The following is a 25,320-nucleotide window of genomic DNA, read 5'->3' as shown; positions in this document are numbered from 1 at the left end:
CAATCCTCCACTTCGGCGATGTCATTTACAAAATAGCCTCTAACACTCAACTCAACAAATTGGATGCAGTCTATCACAGTGCCATCCGTTTTGTCACCAAAGCCCCATTTACTACCCACCACTGCGACCTGTATGCTCTCGTTGGCTGGCCCTCGCTTCATACTCGTCGCCAATCCCACTGGCTCCAGGTCATCTACAAGTCTCTGCTAGGTAAAGCCCCGCCTTATCTCAGCTCGCTGGTCACCATAGCAGTACCCACCTGTAGCACGCGCTCCAGCAGGTATATTTCACTGGTCACCCCCAAAGCCAATTCTTCCTTTGGCTGCCTCTCCTTCCAGTTCTCTGCTGCCAATGACTGGAACGAACTGCAAAAATCTCTGAAGCTGGAGACTCATATCTCCCTCACTAGCTTTAAGCACCAGCTGTCAGAGCAGCTCACAGATCACTGCACCTGTACATAGCTCATCTGTAAATAGCCCATCCAATCTACCTCATCCCCATACTGTATTTATTTATTTATTTATCTTGCTCCTTTGCACCCCAGTATCTCTACTTGCACATTCATCTTCTGCACATCCTACCATTCCAGTGTTTAATTGCTATATTGTAATTACTTTGCCACCATGTGTCACAGTTGTCGTCGGGGAATGAGGACCAATACGCAGCAGGTACGTGTATGCTCATTTTGACTTTTATTTAACAATCAAAAGAACACTCCAAAACAAACAAACCACGAAAACGAACGAACAACAAAACAGTCTGGCAAAGCCTAGGGCTGAACACAGAACAATCACCCACAAATTCCAAACACAAATACCTAAACATAGACTATAAACCAAAACCCCGGAAATACTAAATCAAACACCCCCTTTGAACAAACACACCACCCTGAACCACATAAAACAAATACCCTCTGTCACGTCCTGACCAAACTACAAAACAATTAACCTTATATACTGGCCAGGACGTGACACCATGGCCTATTTATTGCCTTACCTCTCTTATCTCACCTCATTTGCACAAGCTGTATATAGATTTTCCTACTGTATTATTGGATTGTATGTTTGTTTATTCCATGTGTAACTCTGTGTTGTTGTATGTGTCGAACTGCTTTGCTTTATCTTGGCCAGGTCGCAGTTGCAAATGACAATTTGTTCTCAACTAGCCTACCTGGTTAAATAAAGGTGAAAAAATAAAAATAAAAAAGGCTATATTTCACTATGAAACCAATGAACACATACTGTAAGGCTTTATAACACATACTGTAAGGCTTTATAACACATACTGTAAGGCTTCATAACACATACATAAGGCTTTATAACACATACTGTAAGGCTTTATAACACATACTGTAAGGCTTTATAACACATATTGTAAGGCTATATAACACATACATAAGGCTTTATAACATACTGTAAGGCTTTATAACATACTGTAAGGTTATATAACACACACTGTAATGCTTTATAACACATACTGTAAGGTTTGTGTTATAACACATACTAAACTCAGTTTGTCACGGTAGTCGAAGGGATTAGACCAAGGTGCAGCGGGTTGCGTGCTCATCATTATTTTATTTATAGGTGAACATGAAAAAACAATAAACAAGGAATGACAGTAACGACAGTTTCGCAGGCTATACTAACAGCAGTGCAAAAACAATCTCCCATAAAGGGACAGGTGGAAAACAGGCTCCCTAAATATGACTCTCAATCAGAAACAACGATGTACAGCTGTTCCTGATTGAGAGCCATACCAGGCCAACAAAGAAACACACAACATAGAAACCCTAGAATACAAAACAAGAACATAAACCAAAAACCCCGGATCACATAAATCTAACACCCCTCTACATACACACGCACCCCGAACCATATAAAACAAATACCCCTCTACCTAAATACATAGCCCAAACCACATAAAACAAATACCCCCCTGCCACGTCCTGACCAAACTATAATAACAAATAACCCCTATTACTGGTCAGGACGTGACAGTTTTTTCCCCCGCAATTCCTGACATTTAATCCTAGTAAAAATTCTCTGTGTTTAGGTCAGTTAGGATCACCACTTTATTTTAAGAATGTGAAATGTCAGAATAATAGTAGAGAGTGATTTATTACAGCTTTAATTTCTTTCATCACATTCCCAGTGGGTCAGAAGTTCACATACACTCAATTAGTATTTCATCATTTCGTTTCGGGTAGCCTTCCACAAGCTTCCCACAATACACCAGCTCCTAACAGAGCTGGTGTAACCGAGTCAGGTTTGTTGGCCTCCTTGCTCACACACGCTTTTTCAGTTCTGCCCACACATTTTCTATAGGCTTGAGGTCAGGGCTTTGTGATGGCCACTCCAATACCTTAACTTTGCTGTCCTTAAGCCATTTTGTAACAACTTTGGAAGTGTGCTTGGGGTCATTGTCCATTTGGAAGACCAATTTGCGACCAAGCTTTAACTTCCTGACTGATGTCTTGAGATGTTGCTTCAATATATCCACATCATTGTCCTTCCTCATGATGCCATCTATTTTGTGAAGTGCACCAGTCCCTCCTGCAGCAAAGCACCCCCACAACATGATGCTGCCACTCCCGTGCTTCACGAAAAAAGGCTTCCCCTTTTTCCTCCAAACATAACAATGGTCATTATTGCCAAACAGTTCTATTTTTGTTTCATCAGACCAGAGGACATTTCTCCAAAAAGTACGATCTTTCTCCCCATGTGCAGTTGCAAACCGTAGTCTGGCTTTTTTATGGCGGTTTTGGAGCAGTGGCTTCTTCCTTGCTGAGCAGCCTTTCAGGTTATGTCGATATAGGACTCGTTTCACTGTGGATATAGATACTTTTGTACCTGTTTACTCCAGCATCTTCACAAGGTTCTTTGCTGTTGTTCTGGGATTGATTTTCACTTTTCACACCAAAGTATATTCATCTCTAGGAGACAGAACGCGTCTCCTTCCTGAGCGGTATGACGGCTGCGTGGTCCCATGGTGTTTATACTTGCGTACTATTGTTTGTACAGATGAACGTGGTACCTTCAGGCATTTGGAAATTGCTCCCAAGGATGAACCAGACTTGTGGAGGTCTACAAAGGTCTTGGCTGATTTCTTTAGATTTTCCCATGATGTCAAGCAAAGAGGCACTGAGCTTGAAGGTAGGCCTTGAAATACATCCACAAAGAACACCTCGAATTGACTAAAATGATGTCAATTAGCCTATCAGAAGCTTCTAAAGCCATTACATCATTTTCTAGAATTTTCCAAGCTGTTTAAAGGCAGTCAATTTAGTGTATGTAAACTTCTGACCCACTGGAATTGTGATACAGTGAATTATAAGTGAAATAATCTGTCTGGCAACAGTTCTTGGCAAAATGACTTGTGTCATGCACAAAGTAGATGTCCTAACTGACTTGCCAAAACTATAGTTTGTTAACAAGACATTTGTGGAGTGGTTGAAAAAAGAGTTTTAATGACTCCAACCTAAGTGTATGTAAACTTCTGACTTCAACTGTATGTCGCCTGGGCACACGAATGCTCCTAGAGAGAAGGGGGAATACTGAAGCATGGGTTGATGACAGTTCTACATTCTCCAGTTCTACATTCTCCAGTTCTACATTCTCCAGTTCTACATTCTCCAGTTCTACATTCTCCAGTTCTACATTCTCCAGTTCTACATTCTCCAGCCTTTTGGCATAGAGGGCAAAGCTCTCATATCTGCAACACTGTAAAGATTGTGCCTCCTGCAACACTTCTCTCTCTATAAACTGCCTGAGACACCTTTACAATTTGTCCCCGTACTCAATAAATGGCGAAACATTAAATGTGTTTGTGTTTGTATGTATATGTATGAAATGTACATTATGTTAAACAATTCTCACACTCAGTCATAGTCAGTAGAACAATGAATTGATTGGAAAGAATTTTGAAAGTCAGGATCTTTATCATTCTCTTTACCTTATAGTCCAATACATCCAGCATTATCCATGCCCACCATGGTATTGGATTATCATTCTCTTTACCTTATAGTCCAATACATCCAGCATTATCCATGCCCACCATGGAATTGGGCAGCTGCTATTTGAGAACTCATCTGGTTTAGAAATCAAACTCTGGTCATCTTTTTGCAGAGCACATTGTACAACTGTTTTTAGAGAAGAATGTATTGCAAGGTATGGTATATGTGTAGGTTATGATTTGTTGGCTAATACGCAAATGTTACTGTAGTTTTTTAACCTCCATTCTAATATAACCGAGACACATCATTCTATCTATATGCTTTTATTTGGGTTTCTATGCAAAGTATATGATTTAATGTTTATTTAAGCCTGCAACTAGTTACTTAAAATGAGACATATAATTATGCCAAAACATGATTCAACAATGTAATTTACTGACAGCGAGACAGCTAATGAAACACGAGCCTCCTGAGCAGGCAAATTGACATTTACAGTAGCTGGCTTGGCTAGTCAAACTAGCATTGGTTAGCTTTTAATAAATTGGCTAAGGCAGTGGTTTAAAGTACTTAAGTAAAAATGATTTCAAGTACTACTTAAGTAGTTTTTTGGGGGGGGGGTATCTGTAATTTACTTTACTATTTATATTTTTTACAACTTTTACTTCACTACATTCCTAAATAAAATAATGTATTTTATCACTCCATACATTTTCCTTGACACCTGAAAGTACGCGTTACATTTTGAATGCTTAGCAGGACAGAAAATAGTCAAATTCACACACTTATCAAGAGAACATCCCTGGTCATCTCTACTGCCTCTGCCTCTGATCTGGCGAACTCACTAAACAGAGAACATCCCTGGTCATCCCTACTGCCTCTGATCTGGAGGACTCACTAAACAGAGAACATCCCTGGTCATCCCTACTGCCTCTGATCTGGAGGACTCACTAAACAGAGAACATCCCTGGTCATCCCTACTGCCTCTGATCTGGAGGACTGACTAAACAGAGAACATCCCTGGTCATCCCTACTGCCTCTGATCTGGAGGACTCACTAAACAGAGAACATCCCTGGTAATCCCTACTGCCTCTGATCTGGCGGACTCACTAAACAGAGAACATCCCTGGTCATCCCTACTGCCTCTGATCTGGAGGACTCACTAAACAGAGAACATCTCTGGTCATCCCTACTGCCTCTGATCTGGAGGACTCACTAAACAGAGAACATCCCTGGTCATCCCTACTGCCTCTGATCTGGAGGACTCACTAAACAGAGAACATCCCTGGTCATCCCTACTGCCTCTGATCTGGAGGACTCACTAAACAGAGAACATCCCTGGTCATCCCTACTGCCTCTGATCTGGAGGACTCACTAAACAGAGAACATCCCTGGTCATGAAGAGGAAACACCGTTGACTAGTGGTGTAAAAAGTCTCCAATTGTTATACATGAGTAAAAGTATAGATACTATAATAGAAAGTTACTCAAGTAAAAGTTAAAGTTACCCAGTAAAATACTACTAAAGTAAAAGTCTAAAAGGATTTGATTCTAAATATACTTAAGTAGCAAAATAAAATGTAATTGATAAAATACTTAAAATACTCAAGCATCCAAAGTAAAAGTATGAAAAATTTCAAATTCCTTATATTAAACAAAGCAAACGGCACCATTTTCGTGTTTTTTATGGATAGCCATTGGCACACTCCAACACTCAGGCATAATTTACAAACGATACATTTGTGTTTAGTGAGTCAGCCAGATCAGAGGGACAATTCCTGTTGCACGCTGCATATTTCACTCCAAAACAGATCTAATTTCCGTCTCTGCGCACACTTACACGCACGTACAGGAAGCAGCTCGAGTTTTCATTGGAGGCTGTGTTAACATCCTACAGCCATTGGCTGCCTTCATCACGAGGGGTATGTACGAAAGATCCTATTGGTTCCAAGTTTAGCAGTTTGCAAATTTGCCTGAGTAGAAAGGGTGTTGAAATATATATTTTTTTATGACAAGTTAAGGTGCCAACTATTTTTATAGTCATTATAAGAATGTTGTACTGTTATATACAAAAGATCAGGTCCTCCCTCGACGGGGATCGATCAACTTTACGTTTTTTCGGCATCGGCCCGCCACCTAATTTCTATGTGACAGACCACAGAGTTTCTAAACCCAGAGGTGCAACATCACGACCCTTCTGGGGACGCTTCCCGAAACGGACCAAACAGACTAGGGGTTTAAGGGGTTTGAGAAGTCAATGAGAGAAGTGAAAAAAAATAAAATTAATTAATTGTACATTTTCTCGAAATCTAAAGGCAGAACCAAGATTCGAGCCAATGTCTTAACTAGTTGAACATGTTATTACTCCAACGTCGTGAAAGTGACATGTTTTCATTTTCGTCAAAAACAACTTTATATCGATGGAGTCGTCCTTTGAGTTTGACGGACTGCACATGCGCAGTTGGGGCGGCGGCGAGAGTCTATGACGGACTGCACATGCGCAGCTGGGGCGGCGCCACCCCGATCGGACTGCACATGCGCAGTTGGGGCGGCGAGACCCGATAACGTACTGCACATGCGCAGTTGGGGGCGTCGCATGAGTTGAATTCGCCATCGTTGCCATGACATCGCTTTTACAGACTGTGAGATTTGTCTTGGAGAAGCAGTTTTAGTCTCTCTTTATGCTGTAGTCTCTTTGGACAGACTGTGAAAGGGGATTTGTCTTGGAGAAGCGGTTTTAGTGTCTCTTTATGCTGTAATCTCTGTGAAAGGGGTCCTGACATGTCCTTTGAATGCATGTGCCGCGCTATATGTGAAACTGCACAAGAATGAGATATTGTCGAGGAGTTTGACGACTAGCTAGCACATGAGCCACATTTTATCAACACTATTTGTTTTTTCCAAGTCGGATCAAAAAAAATCTTTATCTAAACAAAATGTTTTCAGCGGATCAAAGTTGTTGGTTCGTTCGTAAGGTAAGCACTGCCCTGTTTTAAACAACTAAACCACAGTTAGCTAGTTAGCTGTGGTTGTTATCCAATTACAGTAGCTAGTTAGCTGTGGTTGTTATCCAATTATAGTAGCTAGTTAGCTGTGGTTGTTATCCAATTATAGTAGCTAGTTAGCTGTGGTTGTTATCCAATTACAGTAGCTAGTTAGTTAGCTGTGGTTGTTATCCAATTACAGTAGCTAGTTAGCTGTGGTTGTTATCCAATTACAGTAGCTAGTTAGCTGTGGTTGTTATCCAATTATAGTAGCTAGTTAGCTGTGGTTGTTATCCAATTACAGTAGCTAGTTAGTTAGCTGTGGTTGTTATCCAATTACAGTAGCTAGTTAGCTGTGGTTGTTATCCAATTACAGTAGCTAGCTTGCTATTAACTAACTAGTTAGCTAGTAACATTTCATTGCTAGTATAACAACACTAGTTGTTGCTGGCTGTCTGTAATTGTAGAAAAGCTAGCTAGATGTTCAAGTTTCACCTAAGTTAGGTAACTTGGTAGTTTAACGTAGCATTCAGCTTTGACCAGAGGGTCTGGCTCCGAGCTACTATTTCCAGCCCAATCCATATTACTCAAAACCCGCACAAAAGGCCTGGAAAACCAGCCCAATAGTTAGTTTCTTTTCACAGCAAGAGTGGAGTTGCCATATTTATACAATAAACCCTTTTCCATAATGTTATCGATCATATTAGAAGGAATAACATAGTAACTTGTAACGACATTAGAAGTGTAATTAGTGTTTAATCAAAATAATAGTTATTGCAAGCTATGACATGACTGAATATGTGGCAAGACATAAAATAATTCACCCTAATTAAACTCGCCAGATCATTTCCCATCAATGGATGTTGATTTAACTCGTTTGACTGCTATGATTAAGCAATAAGGCACAAGGGGGTTTGGTATATGACCAATATACCACTGCTAAGGGCTGTTCTTAGGCATGACGCAACGCTGAGTGCCTGGATACAGCTCTTAGCCGTGGTATATTGACCACAAACCCCCGGGGTGCCTTATTGCTGTAATAAACTGTGTACCAACATAATTAAAAGGAAAGTTTTCTCATAGCCCATGGTATATGGTCTGATATACTGCTGCTTTCAGTCAGTCAGCATTCAGGGCTTAAACCAGGTTTATAATTGTAAATAAATCCCCTTTGCATATGTCCATAACATAGATGAATCCAACAGGAGAGTTTGAGTGATGAAAGTTGGGACAGAGGATCTCAATCTCTAAAGCAAGAACCACTTGGACTAACTTAATTTTTTTTAATGTTAGGCTATTTTCTGGCCATTTCTGTTATTATATGCCTGATGTTAATAGTATAAGCTGTTATAAATGGCCCATTTCCTGAGATTGACTTGTCATTTCAATAGGTGTATAAGCTACAGACTAAAATCTAGGTTGATGATTGTGATTCAGTTTTGCCATGGTTTGCTTAGATAAAAGCAGGTAGCCCTATAGCCCTAGATGTAAAATGAACAATTTAGCAGCTTGCTTAGTTCAAATTAAGACTAATTTATTCAACATAAATAGCGAGGATATTTTGAGGTAAGAAGTGCTTGTGTTTCCCAATAGCCTGCATGAATAGGCTACTGAGGAATGGGTCATAATTTCAGTCAAAAGTTTGGACACACCTACTCATTCAAGGTTTTTTTTTCTTTATTATTGACAATTTTCTAAATTGTAGAATAATAGTGAAGACATCAAAACTATGAAATAACACCCTTTGCCTTGATGACCCGACCTCAACACAATTTGAGATGGTTTGGGATGCAGAGTGAAGGAAAAGCAGCCAACAAGTGCTCAGCATATGTGGGAACTCCTTCAAGACTGTTGGAATAGCATTCCTCATGAAGCTGGTTGAGGGAATGCCAATAATTCTTTTCCAACAGTCTTGAAGGAGTTCCCACATATGCTGAGCACTTGTTGGCTGCTTTTCCTTCACTCTGCATCCGAAACCATCTCAAATTGTGTTGAGGTCGGGTGATTGTGGATGCCAGGACTCCATCACTCTCCTTCTTGGTCAAATAGCCCTTACACAGCCTGGAGGTGTGTTGGGTCATTGTCATGTTGAAAAACAAATGATAGTCCCACTAAGCCCAAACCAGATGGGGTGGTGTATTGCTGCAGAATGATGTGGTAGCCATGCTGGTTAAGTGTGAATTCTAAATAAATCACAGACCGTGTCACCACTAGGGTTGCATGTTTTGGGGAATATTCAGAGGTGGAAACCTTCCGTGGGAATTAATGTGAATTAACAGGAATGTATGCAAATTAATATTAATGGCAATTAAATGTAGATGATTTTTGCATTGGATATTTACCATATCATATGGAGACATAAACATTTTACCTTATAGACATAATTGCAAATGATTAAATCCTTCCAATAGAAAAAAAACAAAACTATTTAGTTACGAATTTAACTTTAATTAAATTAGTTGACCCTTCACATGGGATGATTTCACTGAACAACAACAAAGGGAATATTGAATGATCCCCAATGATTCATCACATCTCCCAAAAATGTTTTCGACATCTGTAAAATGATAGTCTAGAAACTAAAGCTTTGGTTGTCTTCCTCTCAGGCTTCCATGTCTTCTCCCTGGACCTCCTCAATGTCCACCTCTTGAACATCAGACTCTAAGGCCTCATCTTCACTGTCCCTTTCCAACCTTGTTGAGGATGGCTCGTTGTCAGGCTCAAAAAGCCTCATTTGACTGGATGGCCACCAATTTTTCACCTTTGTATTGGTCAGCCTGTTGCGTGTGTGTGTGTGTGTGTGTGTGTGTTCCCAAACAAGGACCAGTTGCACTCTGAGGTGGCTGATGTTGGTAGGATGATGGAGGCAACAGGGGAAAGAGCCTCAGATCCACAAAGTCCCTTCCACCAGGTGGCTGATGAGATATGTTGGCACGGCTGCCATATTGCATCTCCATCCCAAAGCCCTTGCTTGGAAGTGTACTTCGCCAGACTGCCAAAAACCTTGCCCTCATCCAGGCCAAGGTGGCGAGACACGGTAGTGATGACACCATAGGCCTTGTTGATCTCTGCACCAGACAGGATGCTCTTGCCAGCATACTTCGGGTCCAACATGTACCCTGCGGCATGTTTGGGCTTCAGACAGAAGTCTTCACGCTTTTTGATGTATTTCAGAACTGCAGTTTCCTCTGCTTGGAGCAACAGTGAAGTGGGCAGGGCTGTACGGATTTCTTCTCTTACATCTGCAAGCAGAGTCTGAACATCAGACAGGATGGCATTGTCTCCCTCAATCCGTGCAATGGCTACTGCTATAGGTTTCAGGAGTTTCAGGCTGCTTACCACTCTCTCCCAAAATGCATCATCCAGGAGGATCCTCTTGATGGGGCTGTCCATATCGGCAGACTGTGATATGGCCATTTCATGGAGAGACTCCTTCCCCTCCAGGAGACTGTCAAACATGATGACAACACCAAGCCAATGGGTGTTGCTGGGCAGCTTTAATGTGGTGCTCTTATTCTTCTCACTTTGCTTGGTGAGGTAGATTGCTGCTATAACTTGATAATCCTTCACATACCTAACCATTTCCTTGGCTCTCTTGTAGAGTGTATCCATTGTTTTCAGTGCCATGATGTCCTTGAGGAGCAGATTCAATGCTTGAGCAGCACAGCCAATGGGTGTGATGTGAGGGTAGGACTCCTCCACTTTAGAGCAAGCAGCCTTCATGTTCGCAGCATTGTCTGTCACCAGTGCAAATACCTTCTGTGGTCCAAGGTCATTGATGACTTCCTTCAGCTCATCTGCAATGTAGAGACCGGTGTGTCTGTTGTCCCTTGTGTCTGTGCTCTTGTAGAATACTGGTTGGAGGGGTGTATGCTGGGTGAAGAACATTCAGAAATCTCTTCCAATACACATTGCCTGTGAACATCAGAGGTGAACCAGTTGCATACACAGCTCGAACAAGACATTCATCAGCATTTCTCTATGTTCCTCCATTAAGTCAAAAAAACTTCTTATTCCTAGAGGACCATGAGCTGTTGCTATTGATAAGGTGTCTGATTCATCATTTTCACCTCCAATAGAAGTAGAGGGACTTTAGTCAGATGTTACTTGTTGTGAGCGCTGAGGGAACTTTATGCACGTGGCCAAATTATTCTGCATCTTTGTTGCATTGTTCACATGATTTGGCACAGTATTTGCAAATGTACACAGCTTGTCCTTCTACATTAGCTGCAGTGAAATGTCTCCACACATCAGATGGTGCCCGTGGCATTTTCCTGTGAAGATTAGGAATAAAATTAGTACAAAAAAACCCGTACAGATAAATAGTTAAGCAGTTAGATTAAACAACTCTCTTTTGTAAGATGTTTTGAAATGAAACATGTATGGAAACAGGTGAATTAACACTCCTCAGCAGGCTCAAGCAAGCTAAAACCAACATGGTAGCAAAAACTAACTAGCAGAAAGTGTTAACAAGTTAGAAATGATTTAACCACACTTTGCTGTAGGCTACTATTTACTAGTTAACAAAAAATCATATGTCATATAAAATATATTCACCCCACCCAGTATTGTAATCAAACTTACCAGAAAGCATGTAGTCCTTGGCTCAGACAGTGTAGTAGTGTGGGTTCAATAGCATCTCATTAGTGTACCAGATCTTGAGAATCAGCTGTACATGTGATGGAAGAATGCACTGTGCATACAGAGGGTTGCAATTCCATTGAATTGAGGGTAGTTCAACCAAAATATACCACAAGACCTAGAATTGCCATGTGTATCCCTCAAAAAAAAAGCTTATAACAGTGAACGTAACTTGTTTTGATGAATTTAAGCAACATTCCCCAAATTCCCGGGCGCTTAACTTCCCATGGGAAAATTCTGGAAATTTACTGGGAAGTTTCCGACCCTTTGCAACCCTAGTAGAGGGACGGGTTTATTCTAACTGAAGAACACTCAACTCTGTTCTCTTATATCGAGGTGGAGTGTAATTTACTAGCAACAACATTGAGGCACCGTCAGTCGACGCTTGTATAAATGTCTATTCTGAAAACCCTTACCTGTACCTCCGTTTGTCCTGTACGACTATGTGCCATTTCACTGAGTTGAGCAACACAAATGAGGAAAAAGTCACTGGTTGTATTCGCAATGTTTTTAAATATATATTTTTCAGGTATGAATTTCAGCTCCCAATGGGAGGAATGCGATTGTACAGAACAAACATAGTTACAGGTAATCGTATTCAGAATTGCCGTTTAAAAAAAAAAAAAAATAATAATTTTACAAGCATTGATTGATGGTGCCTCAATGTTGTCGCTAGCAAGTCACGTGACCGGTGATCAGAACTCAACTCCACCTCGCTGTTAGAGAACAGAGTTCAGCGTTCCTCAGCTAGGCTTATTCAGGCTAACTTTGTTTCTTCTTCAGGCAACACAATTATGACATAAGAGTCACTTCCCAATGTGATGTCTGAATGGTGGTGTTTCCAGGTGATTTGCTGGAGAGCGGTAGCCAGTATGGCGTGGTCTGTCCTGCTGCTGCTTCCCACCACAGCTCTGTTTGTCGTTCTCAGCAGAATCAGTCTCTTTCACCCGATACTCTGGATCTCAGGTAAGAACCTTTTCATACGCCAATACGCTCACCTTGTACACAATGTCAATATGTATTAGCTTACTGTAGCCAGTCAGACTAACTTAGCTTACTGTAGTCGTTCTCTGGCTGTGTAGCCAGTCAGACTAACCTACCTTACTGTAGTCGTTCTCTGGCTGTGTAGCCAGCTAAGACAGTTATGTCGGAGACTGCTTGTAATCACATTATTGTAATGTCTCGTTCCAGAATGCTTGGCCTTGTTGACCAGTGCCAGTAGATGGGTATATATAGGTATTCAGCAGCCTACTCATTATTGTAATGTCTCGTTCCAGAATGCCTGTCCCTATTAACCAGTACCAGTGCAATCTTCTCCTTCATTCTGCTCTGTGGAGTGGTGCTGCTGGTGGGCTTCTTCAACCTGGAGTATTATACAGGTGAGCCAGTCTATGAAGGGTTTCTCCCAGGGGATCGCACTTCTGAGTGGAAGGATCCAGAGGGGGATTGCTGCACGGCATCTCTTGAGAGTCAATCAGGGTTCGTGGGTGGAACCAAGACAATACAATTACTGGAGAGGAAAAAAATGGATAGAAATGATGCTTTCACTGTTTTATGGAGGTGCCAATGTCCTGGGACAACACAGTCCCAGCATTCACCCTGTTTATGGTGGTGCCAATGTCCTGGGACAACACAGTCCCAGCATTCACCCTGTTTTATTTATTGTTTGTTTGATTCCCACCAGTCGTCCCATCCATCGCCTGTTCCAAGATCGCCCTCCTGGGTCAGGTGCTCCACCCCCGTCAGTTCGTCCACTCACTGGTGCACTGCATCATGGGTGTTGTAGTAGCTTGGTGTTGTGCCTTCACCATTGGAGGGCGCTACCGGTCCTTGGGGCACCCCTGTACACAGGATGAGAGGTGAGACACCACACAACATGTTTTAGGTTTACCTGGTATACACACAGGGATGGAAATGAAGATGGCGCCAGGCTAGTACTTTTCAGACTGGGCTAGTAGAACGAGTCAAACTAGCTACCGGCTAGGGAAGTGTTGTACTTTTCATTAACAAGTAGCACATGTTGGACACGGTAAAACTACCAGCCTGGTTGGCCAGTTCCTGCATACACCTTTATGCTGTTTATTTGGTCAATATTTTGGTTGAGGTTGGTTGACCTCCAGTTAACTTTAGTGAAACATACTTGTTTTTCCCCCCTGTATGAGTGAAAAATACTATCCTCATAAGTTGAGAGTTTAGTTGTAATATTCCTTTTATCTCAATTTAATTCAATTCAATTTAAGGGCTTTATGGGAAACATAAGTTAACATTGCCAAAGCAAGTGAAATAGATAATAAACTAAAGGGAAATAAAAAATGATCAGTAAACATTACACTCACAAAAGTTCCAGAAGAATAATTACATTTCTAATGTCATTATATATGTGTGTGTGTATATATACAGTGTTATGATGTGCAAATACTTAAATTCCGAAAGGGAAAATAAATATGCATGGTTTGTATTTACAATGGTGTTCGTTCTTCACTGGTTGATCTTTTCTTGTGGCAACAGGTCACAAATCTTGCTGCTGTGATGAAACACTGGTATTTAATTTTAATTGAAACTTTTTTTAACCAAGCAAGTCAATTAAGAACAAATTCTTATTTACAATGACGGCCAACCGGGGAACAGTGGGTTAACTGCCTTGTTCAGGGGCAGAATGACAGATTTTTACCTTGTCAGCTCAGGGATTCAATCCAGCAACCTTTCGGTGACTGGCCCGACGCTCTAACCACTAGGCTACCTACCTATTTCACCCAGTAGATATGGGAGTTTGTCAATTTATTTTCAAATTTTTTGTGGGTGTGTATTCTGGGGGGAAATATGTGGTACTAATATGGTCATACGTTTGACCGGAGGTTAAGCTTTCCTAAAGTTTGGGTCAGTCACAGCTGTCAGGTATTCTGCCACTGTGTACTCTCTGTTTAGGGACAAATAGCATTCTAGTTTGCACTGTTTTTTTGTGTTGTCCTGGGGCTCTGTGGGGTCTGTTTGTGTTTGTGAACTGAGCCCCAGAACCAGCTGGCTGAGGGGACTCTTCTCCAGGTTCATCTCTCTGTAGGTGATGGCTTTGTTATGGAAGGTTTGGGAATCGCTTCTTTTTAGGTGGTTGTAGAATTTAACGGCTCTTTTCTGGATTTTGATAATTAGTGGGTATCGTCCTAATTCTAATCTGGATGCATTATTTGGTGTTTTACGTTGTTCACAGAGGATATTTTTGCAGAATTCTGTATGCAGAGTCTCAATTTGGTGTTTGTCCCATTTTGTGAGTTCTTGGTTGGTGAGCGGACCCCAGACCTCACAACCATAAAGGGCAATGGGTTCTATAACTGATTCAAGTATTTTTAGCCAGATCCTAATTGGTATGTTGAATTTTATGTTCCTTTTGATGGGATAGAAGGCCCTTCTGGCCTCGTCTCTCAGATCGTTCACAGCTTTGTGGAAGTTACCTGTGGTGCTGATGTTTAGGCCGAGGTATTTATTGTTTTTTGTGTGCTCTAGTCTAGGGCAACGGTGTCTAGATGGTATTTGTGGTCCTGGCAACTGGACCTTTTTTTGGAACACCATTGTTTGTGTCTTACTGAGATTTACTGTCAGGTCTGACAGAATATGTGCAGAAGATCTAGGTGCTGCTGTAGGTCCTCCTTGGTTGGGGAGAGAAGAACCAGATCATCAGCAAACAGTTGACATTTGATTTCCGAGTCTAGTAGTGTGAGGCCGGGTGCTGCAGACTGTTCTAGTGCCCTCGCCAATATTTTGATCTACATGTTGAAGAGGGTGGGGCTTAAGCTGCATCCGTCTCACCCCACGGCCCTGTGGAAAGATGTTTTGCCTATTTTAACCTCACACTTGTTTGCGTACATGGATTTTATAATGTCGTATGTTCCCCCCCTCAACACCACTTTCCATCAATTTGCATAGCAGGCCCTCATGCCAAATTGAGTAGTAGGCTTTTTTGAAATCAACGAAACATGACAAGACTTTTTGCCTTTTTTGTTTCTTCAATTACATTGAGCTGATTTCTGACGTGCTGTTCCTTCTTTTTCCGTAGTGTATTTCTGTATTGTTTTAGTGATTCACCATAGTGAAGGCGTAGACTCAGGTTATCTGGGTCTCTGTTTCTTTCTTTCTTAGGTTTTTGCATTCTTCAACAAACCATTTGTCATTGTTAATTTTGTTGACATTTTTAGATTTGATAGGGAAGCTGAGAAGTCAAATATACTGTTTATGTTATCTTCTGCCAAGTTTACACCTTAACTATTACAGTGAATCATTTTGTCCAGGAAATTGTCTAGAAGGTATTGAATTTGTTGCTAAATAGTTTTTGGTTTGATTTCTTTTTTCCTTTTTTCTTCTTTCGATGCCTCATCATTGAGCAAAGCTCCGTTCAAATATATCTATCTGTTGTGTTGGTTACAGTAGTAGTGGTCCTGAGATGTGCCTGAATGAATACCACCTGGTGCTGCTGCTGGTGGGGGCCTTCATTGGCTATAGCCACAGCCTGGTGGGAGTGGTCTACAACATGAACTACGTTTCTTTCCACACCATGCAGGTACGTACTATCTGTTTTTATCCTGGGTCCGGTGTCCCAAAAAGCATCTTCAATTTAAAGTCTACCCAAAACCACGAATTCCTGTGATTTTTAGGGTTAAATACCACTATGTGAGAACAATATTTTTTTGTGAACAGATGTTTCATTATGTCGTTTATAGTTAGGTTAGCAACAATTTGTGGAAATCTGTTGCAGCTCAAGTCGTTTACTAAACCTTCAATGCTCTCTCTATGGGCTGGCGGGCTGGCTGGGTGGCTGGCGGGTGGGCTGGCTGGGTGGCTGGCGGGCGGGCGGGTGGGCTGGCTGGCGGGCTGGCTGGCTGGCGGGCTGGCTGGGGGGCTGGCGGGCGGGCTGGCGGGCTGGCTGGCTGGCTGGCTGGCTGGCTAGGTTGATAAAGTTGCTTGTTATTAATCGACTACTTCAGACCAGCTGAGTCGTTAGATGCTTTTTTTTTGCCCTTCAGAAGATCTCCGCTAAACGTATATAAACATATACAGTACAGAAAGTATTCAGACCCCTTCACTTTTTCCACATTTTGTTACGTTACACAGCCTCATTCTAAAATTGATTAAATAAAAAATGGTCCTCATCAATCTACACCCAATACCCCATAATGACATCACAATACCCCATAATAACAAAGCGAAAACAGTTTTTATTTTTGTTACAAATAAAAAAACATACCTTATTTACATTAGTATTCAGACTCTTTGCTATGAGACTCGACATTGAGCTCAGGTGCATCCTGTTTCCATTGATCATCCTTCAGATGTTTCTACAACTTGGAGTCCACCTGTGGTAAATACAATTGATTGGACATGATTTGGAAAGGCACACACCTGTCTATTTAAGGTCCCACAGTTAACAGTGCATGTCAGAGCAAAAACCAAGCCATGAGGTCGATGGAATTGTCCGTACAACTCCAGGACAGGATTGTGTCGAGGCACAGATTTGGGGAAGGGTACAGACCTTTTTTTTTGTTGCAGCATTGAAGGTCCCTAAGAACACTGTGGCCTCCATCATCCTTAAATGGAAGAAGTTTGGATCCACCAATACTCTTCCTAGAGCTGGCTGCCCGGCCAAACTGAGCAATCGGGGGAGATGGTCCTTGGTCAGGGAGGTGACCAAGAACCCAATGGGGACTCTGACAGAGCTCCAGAGTTCCTCTGTTGAGATGGGAGAAACTTCCAGAAGGACAACCATTTCGGCAGCACTCTACCAGTTATGCCTTTATGGTAGAGTGGCCAGACGGAAACCACTCCTCAGTAAAAGGCACATGACAGCCTGCTTGGAGTTTACCAAAAGGCACCTAAAGGACTCTCAGACCATAAGAAACAAGATTATCTGGTCAGATGAAACAAAAATGGAACTCTTTGGCCTGACTGCCAAGCGTCACGTCTGGGGGAAACCTGGCACCATCCCTACGGTGAAGCATGGTGGTGGTGGCAGCATCATGCTTTGCGATGTTTTTCAGCAGCAGGGGCTGGGAGACTAGTCAGGATCGAGGGAAAGATGAACGGAGCAAAGTACAGAGATCCTTGATGAAAACCTGCTCAGGACAACAGAGGAGTGGCTTCGGGACAAGTCTCTGAATGTCCTTGAGTGGCCCAACCAGAGCCTTGACTTGAACCCGATCTCTGGAGAGACCTGAAAATAGCTGTGCAGCGACGTTCCCCATCCAACCTGACAGAGCTTGAGAGGATCTGCAGAGAAGAATGGGAGAAACTCCCCAAATACAGGTGTGCCAAGCTTGTAGCGTCATATCCAAGAAGACTCAAGGCTGTAATCGCTGCTAAAGGTGCTTCAACAAAGTACTGAGTAAAGGGTCTGAATACTTACGTAAATGTTATATTTCAGTTTTGTATTTTCAATACATTTGCAACATTTTAAACCTGTTTTTGCTTTGTCATTACGGGGTTGTGTGTGTAAACTGAGGGGAGGGGAACACAGTGTAATACATTCTAGAATAAGGCTGTAACTTAACAATGTGGAAAAAGTGAAGGGTCTGAGTACTTTCCGACTGCATGCTGTTTATCTGTCTGTGACAATTTTGCAATTGAACAGGCAAAGGATTACAAATATGCATTATAAGAATGTATGCAGTAGACCTATAGGCCGATATATTTCCTTCATTTTGAAATAAGTGTTATGCTGAGATCTGTTTGTAGGCTACTAAGATCTCTAATATCTCTCTAGGAGCTGATCTGGCGTCAGTATTGCAGCCATTAGGTGGTAATATCTCTAGGAGCTGATCTGGCATCAGTATTGAAACATGGCGAACGTTCTCTGCGTGTTTTGGGGAAACGCATGCTACATATTCGTCCGTTGTAGGAACGCTGCATCGTTAACACTCGTAAGCTTAAGCTCTATCGGGAAACTGGACCCAGGTAGGTAGAACTCCTGTCCCCTCTTCCCAGAGAAACGCCCGGTGTCTAAAACTACAAGATAACGGATGACTGTTACACTGCTGGGTTGTGTTCAGTAGATACAAAATGTTGAAAGTGAAACAGATGCTACCGGAACCTGTCCAATAACAACGTGGCATATTGTTTTCAGTTGCGTAATGTTTTCCTACAGTGGGCTCTACTGAACATAACCCATCAATGTCTGCTACTACTGTTGGGTATTGTAGTTTTTGTTACCTTTTTGATAGCACTATGTTGTTATGAGACATCAGGAAGTGCCATGTTCTCCTCCAAGCTGCGGAGGGGAGAACGGCTCATAATAAGGTCTGGAATGGAGTCGATGGAACGGAATCAACCACATGGGGGGGAAAAAAACACGTCTTTGTTTGCTACCATTCCATTTACTCCTTTCCAGACCTTATTATCAGCCCTCCTCCCCTCAGCCGCCTCCACTGCTCTGCTTTCATGTTTCAGCAATACAAGTACCTCCGCTTCAAGGGAGCGCTGCCCCTAGTGGTGAAGGCCAGTGCTGTTCAGGCTCTCTACTGTCTCAGGAACTTCCTTGTCCTGTATTTCTTCATGGGTAAGGAGACATGGCTGTGTGTGTCTTCCAACCATTCTGTAGTCAACAGATAGTGATGTCTTTATCTGTCTGTCTTTTCAGGATATGCACCACGAGCCTGGATCTGTAGAACGCTAGACCTCAACATCAACTGGTTAACCTCCATAATATTATTTAAATCAGACGCCCCCGTCTACCCCCCCCCCCCCGTCTACCCCGCTGACCCCCCCCCCCTGTCCACCCTCTCCGTCTACCCCCTCGTCTGCTAGGCTGCTGACCCACCCCCCACCCCCTCGTCTGCTAGGCTGCTGACCCCCCCCCCCCCCCCCCCTCTCCCCCCTCGCCTGCTAGGCTGCTGACCCCCCCCCCCCCGTCTACCCCCTCGACTGCTAGGCTGCTGACCCCCCCCCCGTCTACCCCCTGGTCTGCTAGGCTGCTGACCCCCCCGTCTACCCCCCCACCTGCTAGGCTGCTGACCCCCCCCCACCTGCTAGGCTGCTAACCCCCCCCCCCCCCCCCCCCCTGTCTATCCCCTGGTCTGCTAGGCTGCTAACCCCCCCCCTCCCCCACCTGCTAGGCTGCTAACCCCCCCCCCCCCCCGTCTATCCCCTGGTCTGCTAGGCTGCTAACCCCCCCCCCCCCCCCCCCCCCCTGTCTATCCCCTGGTCTGCTAGGCTGCTGACCCCCCCCCCCACCTGCTAGGCTGCTCTCTTTAGCCTCCTCATATTCCTTTCCTAATGTATTTTAAGTCCTACATTGATTTTCCATGTGGGAACTGGACATGTCAGCAGTCCAGTGGAATGGACTGGTACATGCATCAAGACCGACTAAACAGATGACAGAAGTGTTCTGGTCTTTCCCCCCCCCCTCCTCCCAGTTCAATCCATTCCCTGGACAGTGTGTCCAGTCTATTGGACTTGTCCCTCCTGTACCACCTGTGGATCAGTGGGACCTTCCTCCTCCTCACCTGGTACATCACAGTTCTCCTCTTCAGGATCTTTGTTACCGAGGTACATATAACTCCCATGACCCCCCCCCCCCCCCCCCCCCCCCCCCCCCCCCCCCCCCGTAACTCCTCGATCAGACCGACAGAGTCGTTGCGTTTATTTTTTTGGGGGGGGTACAGTTGCTGTGCGTTCTGTGTGCTGCGTACATTGGATTTATCTCGTCGTAGACATTAAATCGTACGAGGAGACTTGACAGGAATTTAGTAGGAAAAAGGGTGAATGTTGATCTGTTGTCGCTCACACATCCAATCAAAATGTTGGATTAGATAATGAAATGAGTTTCACTGCAGATTTTATTACGTAGAATTGATGCAATGACGCTGTCGGTCTGATCGGAGTGTAACCTTCTGCTCCTCAGGACCCTAACCCTAACCTCTAACCCTCCTCCTAACCTTCACCTGGTACTATACATCACTGTACTGCTCCTCAGGACCCTAACCCTAACCTCTAACCCTCCTCCTAACCTTCACCTGGTACTATACATCACTGTACTGCTCCTCAGGACCCTAACCCTAACCTCTAACCCTCCTCCTAACCTTCACCTGGTACTATACATCACTGTACTGCTCCTCAGGACCCTAACCCTCCTAACCTTCACCTGGTACTATACATCACTGTACTGCTCCTCAGGACCCTAACCTCTAACCCTCCTAACCTTCACCTGGTACTATACATCACTGTACTGCTCCTCAGGACCCTAACCCTAACCTCTAACCCTCCTAACCTTCACCTGGTACTATACATCACTGTACTGCTCCTCAGGACCCTAACCCTAACCTCTAACCCTCCTAACCTTCACCTGGTACTATACATCACTGTACTGCTCCTCAGGACCCTAACCCTAACCTCTAACCCTCCTAACCTTCACCTGGTACTATACATCACTGTACTGCTCCTCAGGACCCTAACCCTAACCTCTAACCCTCCTAACCTTCACCTGGTACTATACATCACTGTACTGCTCCTCAGGACCCTAACCCTAACCTCTAACCCTCCTAACCTTCACCTGGTACTATACATCACTGTACTGCTCCTCAGGACCCTAACCCTAACCTCTAACCCTCCTAACCTTCACCTGGTACTATACATCACTGTACTGCTCCTCAGGACCCTAACCCTAACCTCTAACCCTCCTAACCTTCACCTGGTACTATACATCACTGTACTGCTCCTCAGGACCCTAACCCTAACCTCTAACCCTCCTAACCTTCACCTGGTACTATACATCACTGTACTGCTCCTCAGGACCCTAACCCTAACCTCTAACCCTCCTAACCTTCACCTGGTACTATACATCACTGTACTGCTCCTCAGGACCCTAACACTAACCTCTAACCCTCCTCCTAACCTTCACCTGGTACTATACATCACTGTACTGCTCCTCAGGACCCTAACCCTAACCTCTAACCCTCCTAACCTTCACCTGGTACTATACATCACTGTACTGCTCCTCAGGACCCTAACCCTAACCTCTAACCCTCCTAACCTTCACCTGGTACTATACATCACTGTACTGCTCCTCAGGACCCTAACCCTAACCTCTAACCCTCCTAACCTTCACCTGGTACTATACATCACTGTACTGCTCCTCAGGACCCTAACCCTAACCTCTAACCCTCCTCCTAACCTTCACCTGGTACTATACATCACTGTACTGCTCCTCAGGACCCTAACCCTAACCTCTAACCCTCCTCCTAACCTTCACCTGGTACTATACATCACAGCACAAGGAAGGAAGGAATGAATGTTTGAACACGTTGTTCTTGGCCGTGGTCATTCTGAAGCGCCGGGCCAGAGGGAAGCCTGTGGTCGACCAATTACTTTGTTGGTTATGTTTTACTATTCTGGTCAGTGTGCTTTTACTCAGATTACTAGACTGCCATATTGAACATGAGGATGTCCTGGACTGACTGGCTGCTTCTCTACCAGTCTGGACCTGGACTGACTGGCTGCTTCTCTACCAGTCTGGTCCTGGACTGTCTGCTGGACTGTCTGCTAACCTGTCTGCTTAGTACCGTAGACAAGATCATTCCACGAGGAGTCTGTTTTTGATAATGATCATTTCTTGCAGGTTTACAGTTTTCCCGTCCAGTCCACGTTCACAGAGGATGCTCACCAGTGTCTGCCCAAAGTTATCACTGGCATGCAACCAATGATACTGAAGGTAAGCGATTTACACCATACCCTCTGTTCTGTAGCCCTCCAGTTAGCTGTTCTGTCAGATCCTAGCCCCCCGGTTAACCCTACTACCTCTGTCAGATCCTAGCCCTCTGGTTAACCCTACTACCTCTGTCCTGTCAGATCCTAGCCCTCCGGTTAACCCTGCTACCTCTGTCCTGTCAGATCCTAGCCCTCCGGTTAACCCTACTACCTCTGTCCTGTCAGATCCTAGCCCTCTGGTTAACCCTACTACCTCTGTCCTGACAGATCCTAGCCCTCTGGTTAACCCTACTACCTCTGTCCTGTCAGATCCTAGCCCTCTGGTTAACCCTACTACCTCTGTCCTGTCAGATCCTAGCCCTCCAGTTAACCCTGCTACCTCTGTCCTGTCAGATCCTAGCCCTCTGGTTAACCCTACTACCTCTGTCCTGTCAGATCCTAGCCCTCTGGTTAACCCTACTACCTCTGTCCTGTCAGATCCTAGCCCTCTGGTTAACCCTACTACCTCTGTCAGATCCTAGCCCTCTGGTTAACCCTACTACCTCTGTCCTGTCAGATCCTAGCCCTCTGGTTAACCCTACTACCTCTGTCCTGTCAGATCCTAGCCCTCCAGTTAACCCTACTACCTCTGTCCTGTCAGATCCTAGCCCTCTGGTTAACCCTACTACCTCTGTCCTGTCAGATCCTAGCCCTCCAGTTAACCCTACTACCTCTGTCCTGTCAGATCCTAGCCCTCTGGTTAACCCTACTACCTCTGTCCTGTTAGTTTCTAGCCCTCCAGGACCTGGCTCTGCTGTCTCAACACTCTCCTTCTAGACGTCTGGAGGTGTTCAGTCTCAGCCAACCAGGTGACCCCCGCTGCTCTGCCTGCATAAATACAACTAATGGATATTTATACTTTCACATTACAGAATGACTTCCTGTGTCTCATCACTGACAGTAAAACAATAAGAGCACTGTCTACACTCATCAACTGACTCTTCAGTATGCATAATGTTCTCTCCACCAGTAGTCCCAGGGTAATGTTCTCCTCCCCCCCCCGGTAGTCCCCAGGGTAATGTCTCCCCCCCGGTAGTCCCCAGGGTAATGTCTCCCCCCCGGTAGTCCCAGGGTAATGTTCTCCTCCCCCCCGGTAGTCCCAGGGTAATGTCCCCACCGGTAGTCCCAGGGTAATGGCTAAACCCCACCCATTTCTACAATTTCTCTTCTGACATTTTTAGACTAACGTTAACCACACTGCTAACCTTATGCCTAACCTTAAATTAACCCCCGAGTCGATCTCTGTGCCCCCGTGGAAATCTAATTCGTTTTAATAAATTCCCCATTTAAAAAAAATCTGGTTAATCTATAGATACAGTGCCTTCAGAAAGTATTCCTACCCCTCGACTTAATCCCCATTTTTGTTGTTACAGCCTGAATTCAAAATGGATTAAATCAGGGTTTTTTCCTAGACGCAATTCCCCATAATGACAAGGTGAAAACATGTTTTTCGAAATTTTGGCGCGTTTATTGAAAATGAAATAGAGAAATGTTATTTATGTAAGTATTCACAACCTTGATTCAATACTTTGTAGAAGCACCTTTTTGGCGGCGATTACAGCTTTGAGTTGTCTTGGAATTTGTCTATCGGCTTTGTACATCCGGATTTGGGGATTTTCTCCCATTCTTCTCTGCAGATTTTTCTCAAGCTATATGTGTGTGTGTATATTTTTATACCTTACAGGGATCTTAAAATGCTAAATTATCGTTGGTATGACCATCTTAAATTCCCTCTGAACTCTGTAGAACCCTGGGACATTTTTTTGTTGTTGCAAATTTGAGTTGTTTAGGAATTTTTACGATATAGCCAATTTTGACTTTGGGGATGTGGAATCTAGAGAAATGTTTCCCTTTCTGTATGTAATTCCCAGAAGGTAACTTTTCTTTGTCGTTCTCTTGTTTTCCCCAGGCGGCCACCCTCACATCTGGACGGCCCTGAGTAAGGAGTGTCTGTCTCTGTTGTCTGACCTGACTGAGCGGCTGGTAACCCACCATGACACTGTAGCTACTAACGGACGGGCCAAGTCCCAGTCTACAGGAAGCAACAAGCGGTCCACCACCTCCTCGGAAAGCTCCGGTAGCTATACCACTGCTCTGTCACTCTCTCTGAAGAACATTACACTGCATTCAGAAAGTATTCAGACCCCTTTGACTTTTTCCATATGTCATTACAGCCTTATTCTAAAATGGAATGAAGTTGTTGTTTTTTTTCCCCCTCATCAATCTACTCACAATACCCCATAGTGACATCACAATACCCCATAGTGACATCACAATACCCCATAGTGACATCACAATACCCCATAGTGACATCACAGTACCCCATAGTGACATCACAGTACCCCATAGTGACATCACAGTACCCCGTAGTGACATCACAGTACCCCGTAGTGACATCACAGTACCCCGTAGTGACATCACAGTACCCCGTAGTGACCAACAAAAACAGGTTTTTAGAAATGTTTAACTTTATTACATTTTCTTTACATAAGTATTCAGACCCTTTACTCAGTACTTTGTTGAAGCACCTTTGGCAGCGATTACAGCCTAGAGTCTTCTTGGGTATGACGCTACAAGCTTGGTACACCTGTATTTGGGGAGTTTCTCCCATTCTTCTCTGCAGATCCTCTCAAGCTCTGTCAGGTTGGATGGGGAGCGTTGCTGCACAGCTATTTTCAGGTCTCTCCAGAGATGTTTGATCGGGTTCAAGTCCGGGCTCTGGCTGGGTTCAAGTCCCGAAGCCAAGACAACGCAGGAGTGGCTATGTGCTTAGGGTCTTTGTCCTGAGGGAAGGTGAACCTTCGCCCTAGTCTGAGGTCCTGAGCACTCTGGAGCAGGTTTTCATCAACGATTTCTCTGTACTTAGCTTCGTTTGTCTTTCCCTCGATCCTGACGAGTCTCCCAATCCCTGCCTCTGATAAACATCCCCACAACATGATGCTGCCACTACCATGCTTCACCATAGGGATGGTCCCAGGTTTCCTCCATTGCTTAGTTTGGCCGGGCAGACAGCTCTAGGAAGAGT

General features: G+C 43.9%; 1 protein-coding gene across 4 annotated transcripts in view; it reads left to right on the top strand.

Annotated features, from left to right (window-relative positions):
* Nucleotides 1-6,548: 6,548 nt before the first annotated feature.
* Nucleotides 6,549-25,320, top strand: part of ndc1 (NDC1 transmembrane nucleoporin) — a 29,420-nt gene continuing 10,648 nt past the window's right edge. For 2 of the 4 annotated variants that reach the window (XM_029706085.1, XM_029706084.1), the window contains exons 1-11: nucleotides 6,550-6,923; nucleotides 12,419-12,539; nucleotides 12,851-12,952; nucleotides 13,258-13,432; nucleotides 15,990-16,122; nucleotides 19,002-19,110; nucleotides 19,192-19,243; nucleotides 19,967-20,099; nucleotides 22,168-22,260; nucleotides 23,023-23,104; nucleotides 24,205-24,372. In XM_029706085.1, the coding sequence (XP_029561945.1) occupies nucleotides 6,885-6,923; nucleotides 12,419-12,539; nucleotides 12,851-12,952; nucleotides 13,258-13,432; nucleotides 15,990-16,122; nucleotides 19,002-19,110; nucleotides 19,192-19,243; nucleotides 19,967-20,099; nucleotides 22,168-22,260; nucleotides 23,023-23,104; nucleotides 24,205-24,372 (1,207 nt within the window). In that variant the 5' untranslated portion in view covers nucleotides 6,550-6,884. Of the gene's footprint in view, nucleotides 6,924-12,418; nucleotides 12,540-12,850; nucleotides 12,953-13,257; nucleotides 13,433-15,989; nucleotides 16,123-19,001; nucleotides 19,111-19,191; nucleotides 19,244-19,966; nucleotides 20,100-22,167; nucleotides 22,261-23,022; nucleotides 23,105-24,204; nucleotides 24,373-25,320 lie in introns of all 4 variants that reach the window. The other 2 variants (XM_029706087.1, XM_029706088.1) reach the window with 2 other exon arrangements.

Source organism: Salmo trutta, chromosome 21, assembly GCF_901001165.1.
Source record: "Salmo trutta chromosome 21, fSalTru1.1, whole genome shotgun sequence".
In the NCBI taxonomy this organism is placed as follows: Eukaryota; Metazoa; Chordata; class Actinopteri; order Salmoniformes; family Salmonidae; genus Salmo; species Salmo trutta.
This window is presented reverse-complemented; position numbering and strand designations above follow the sequence as displayed.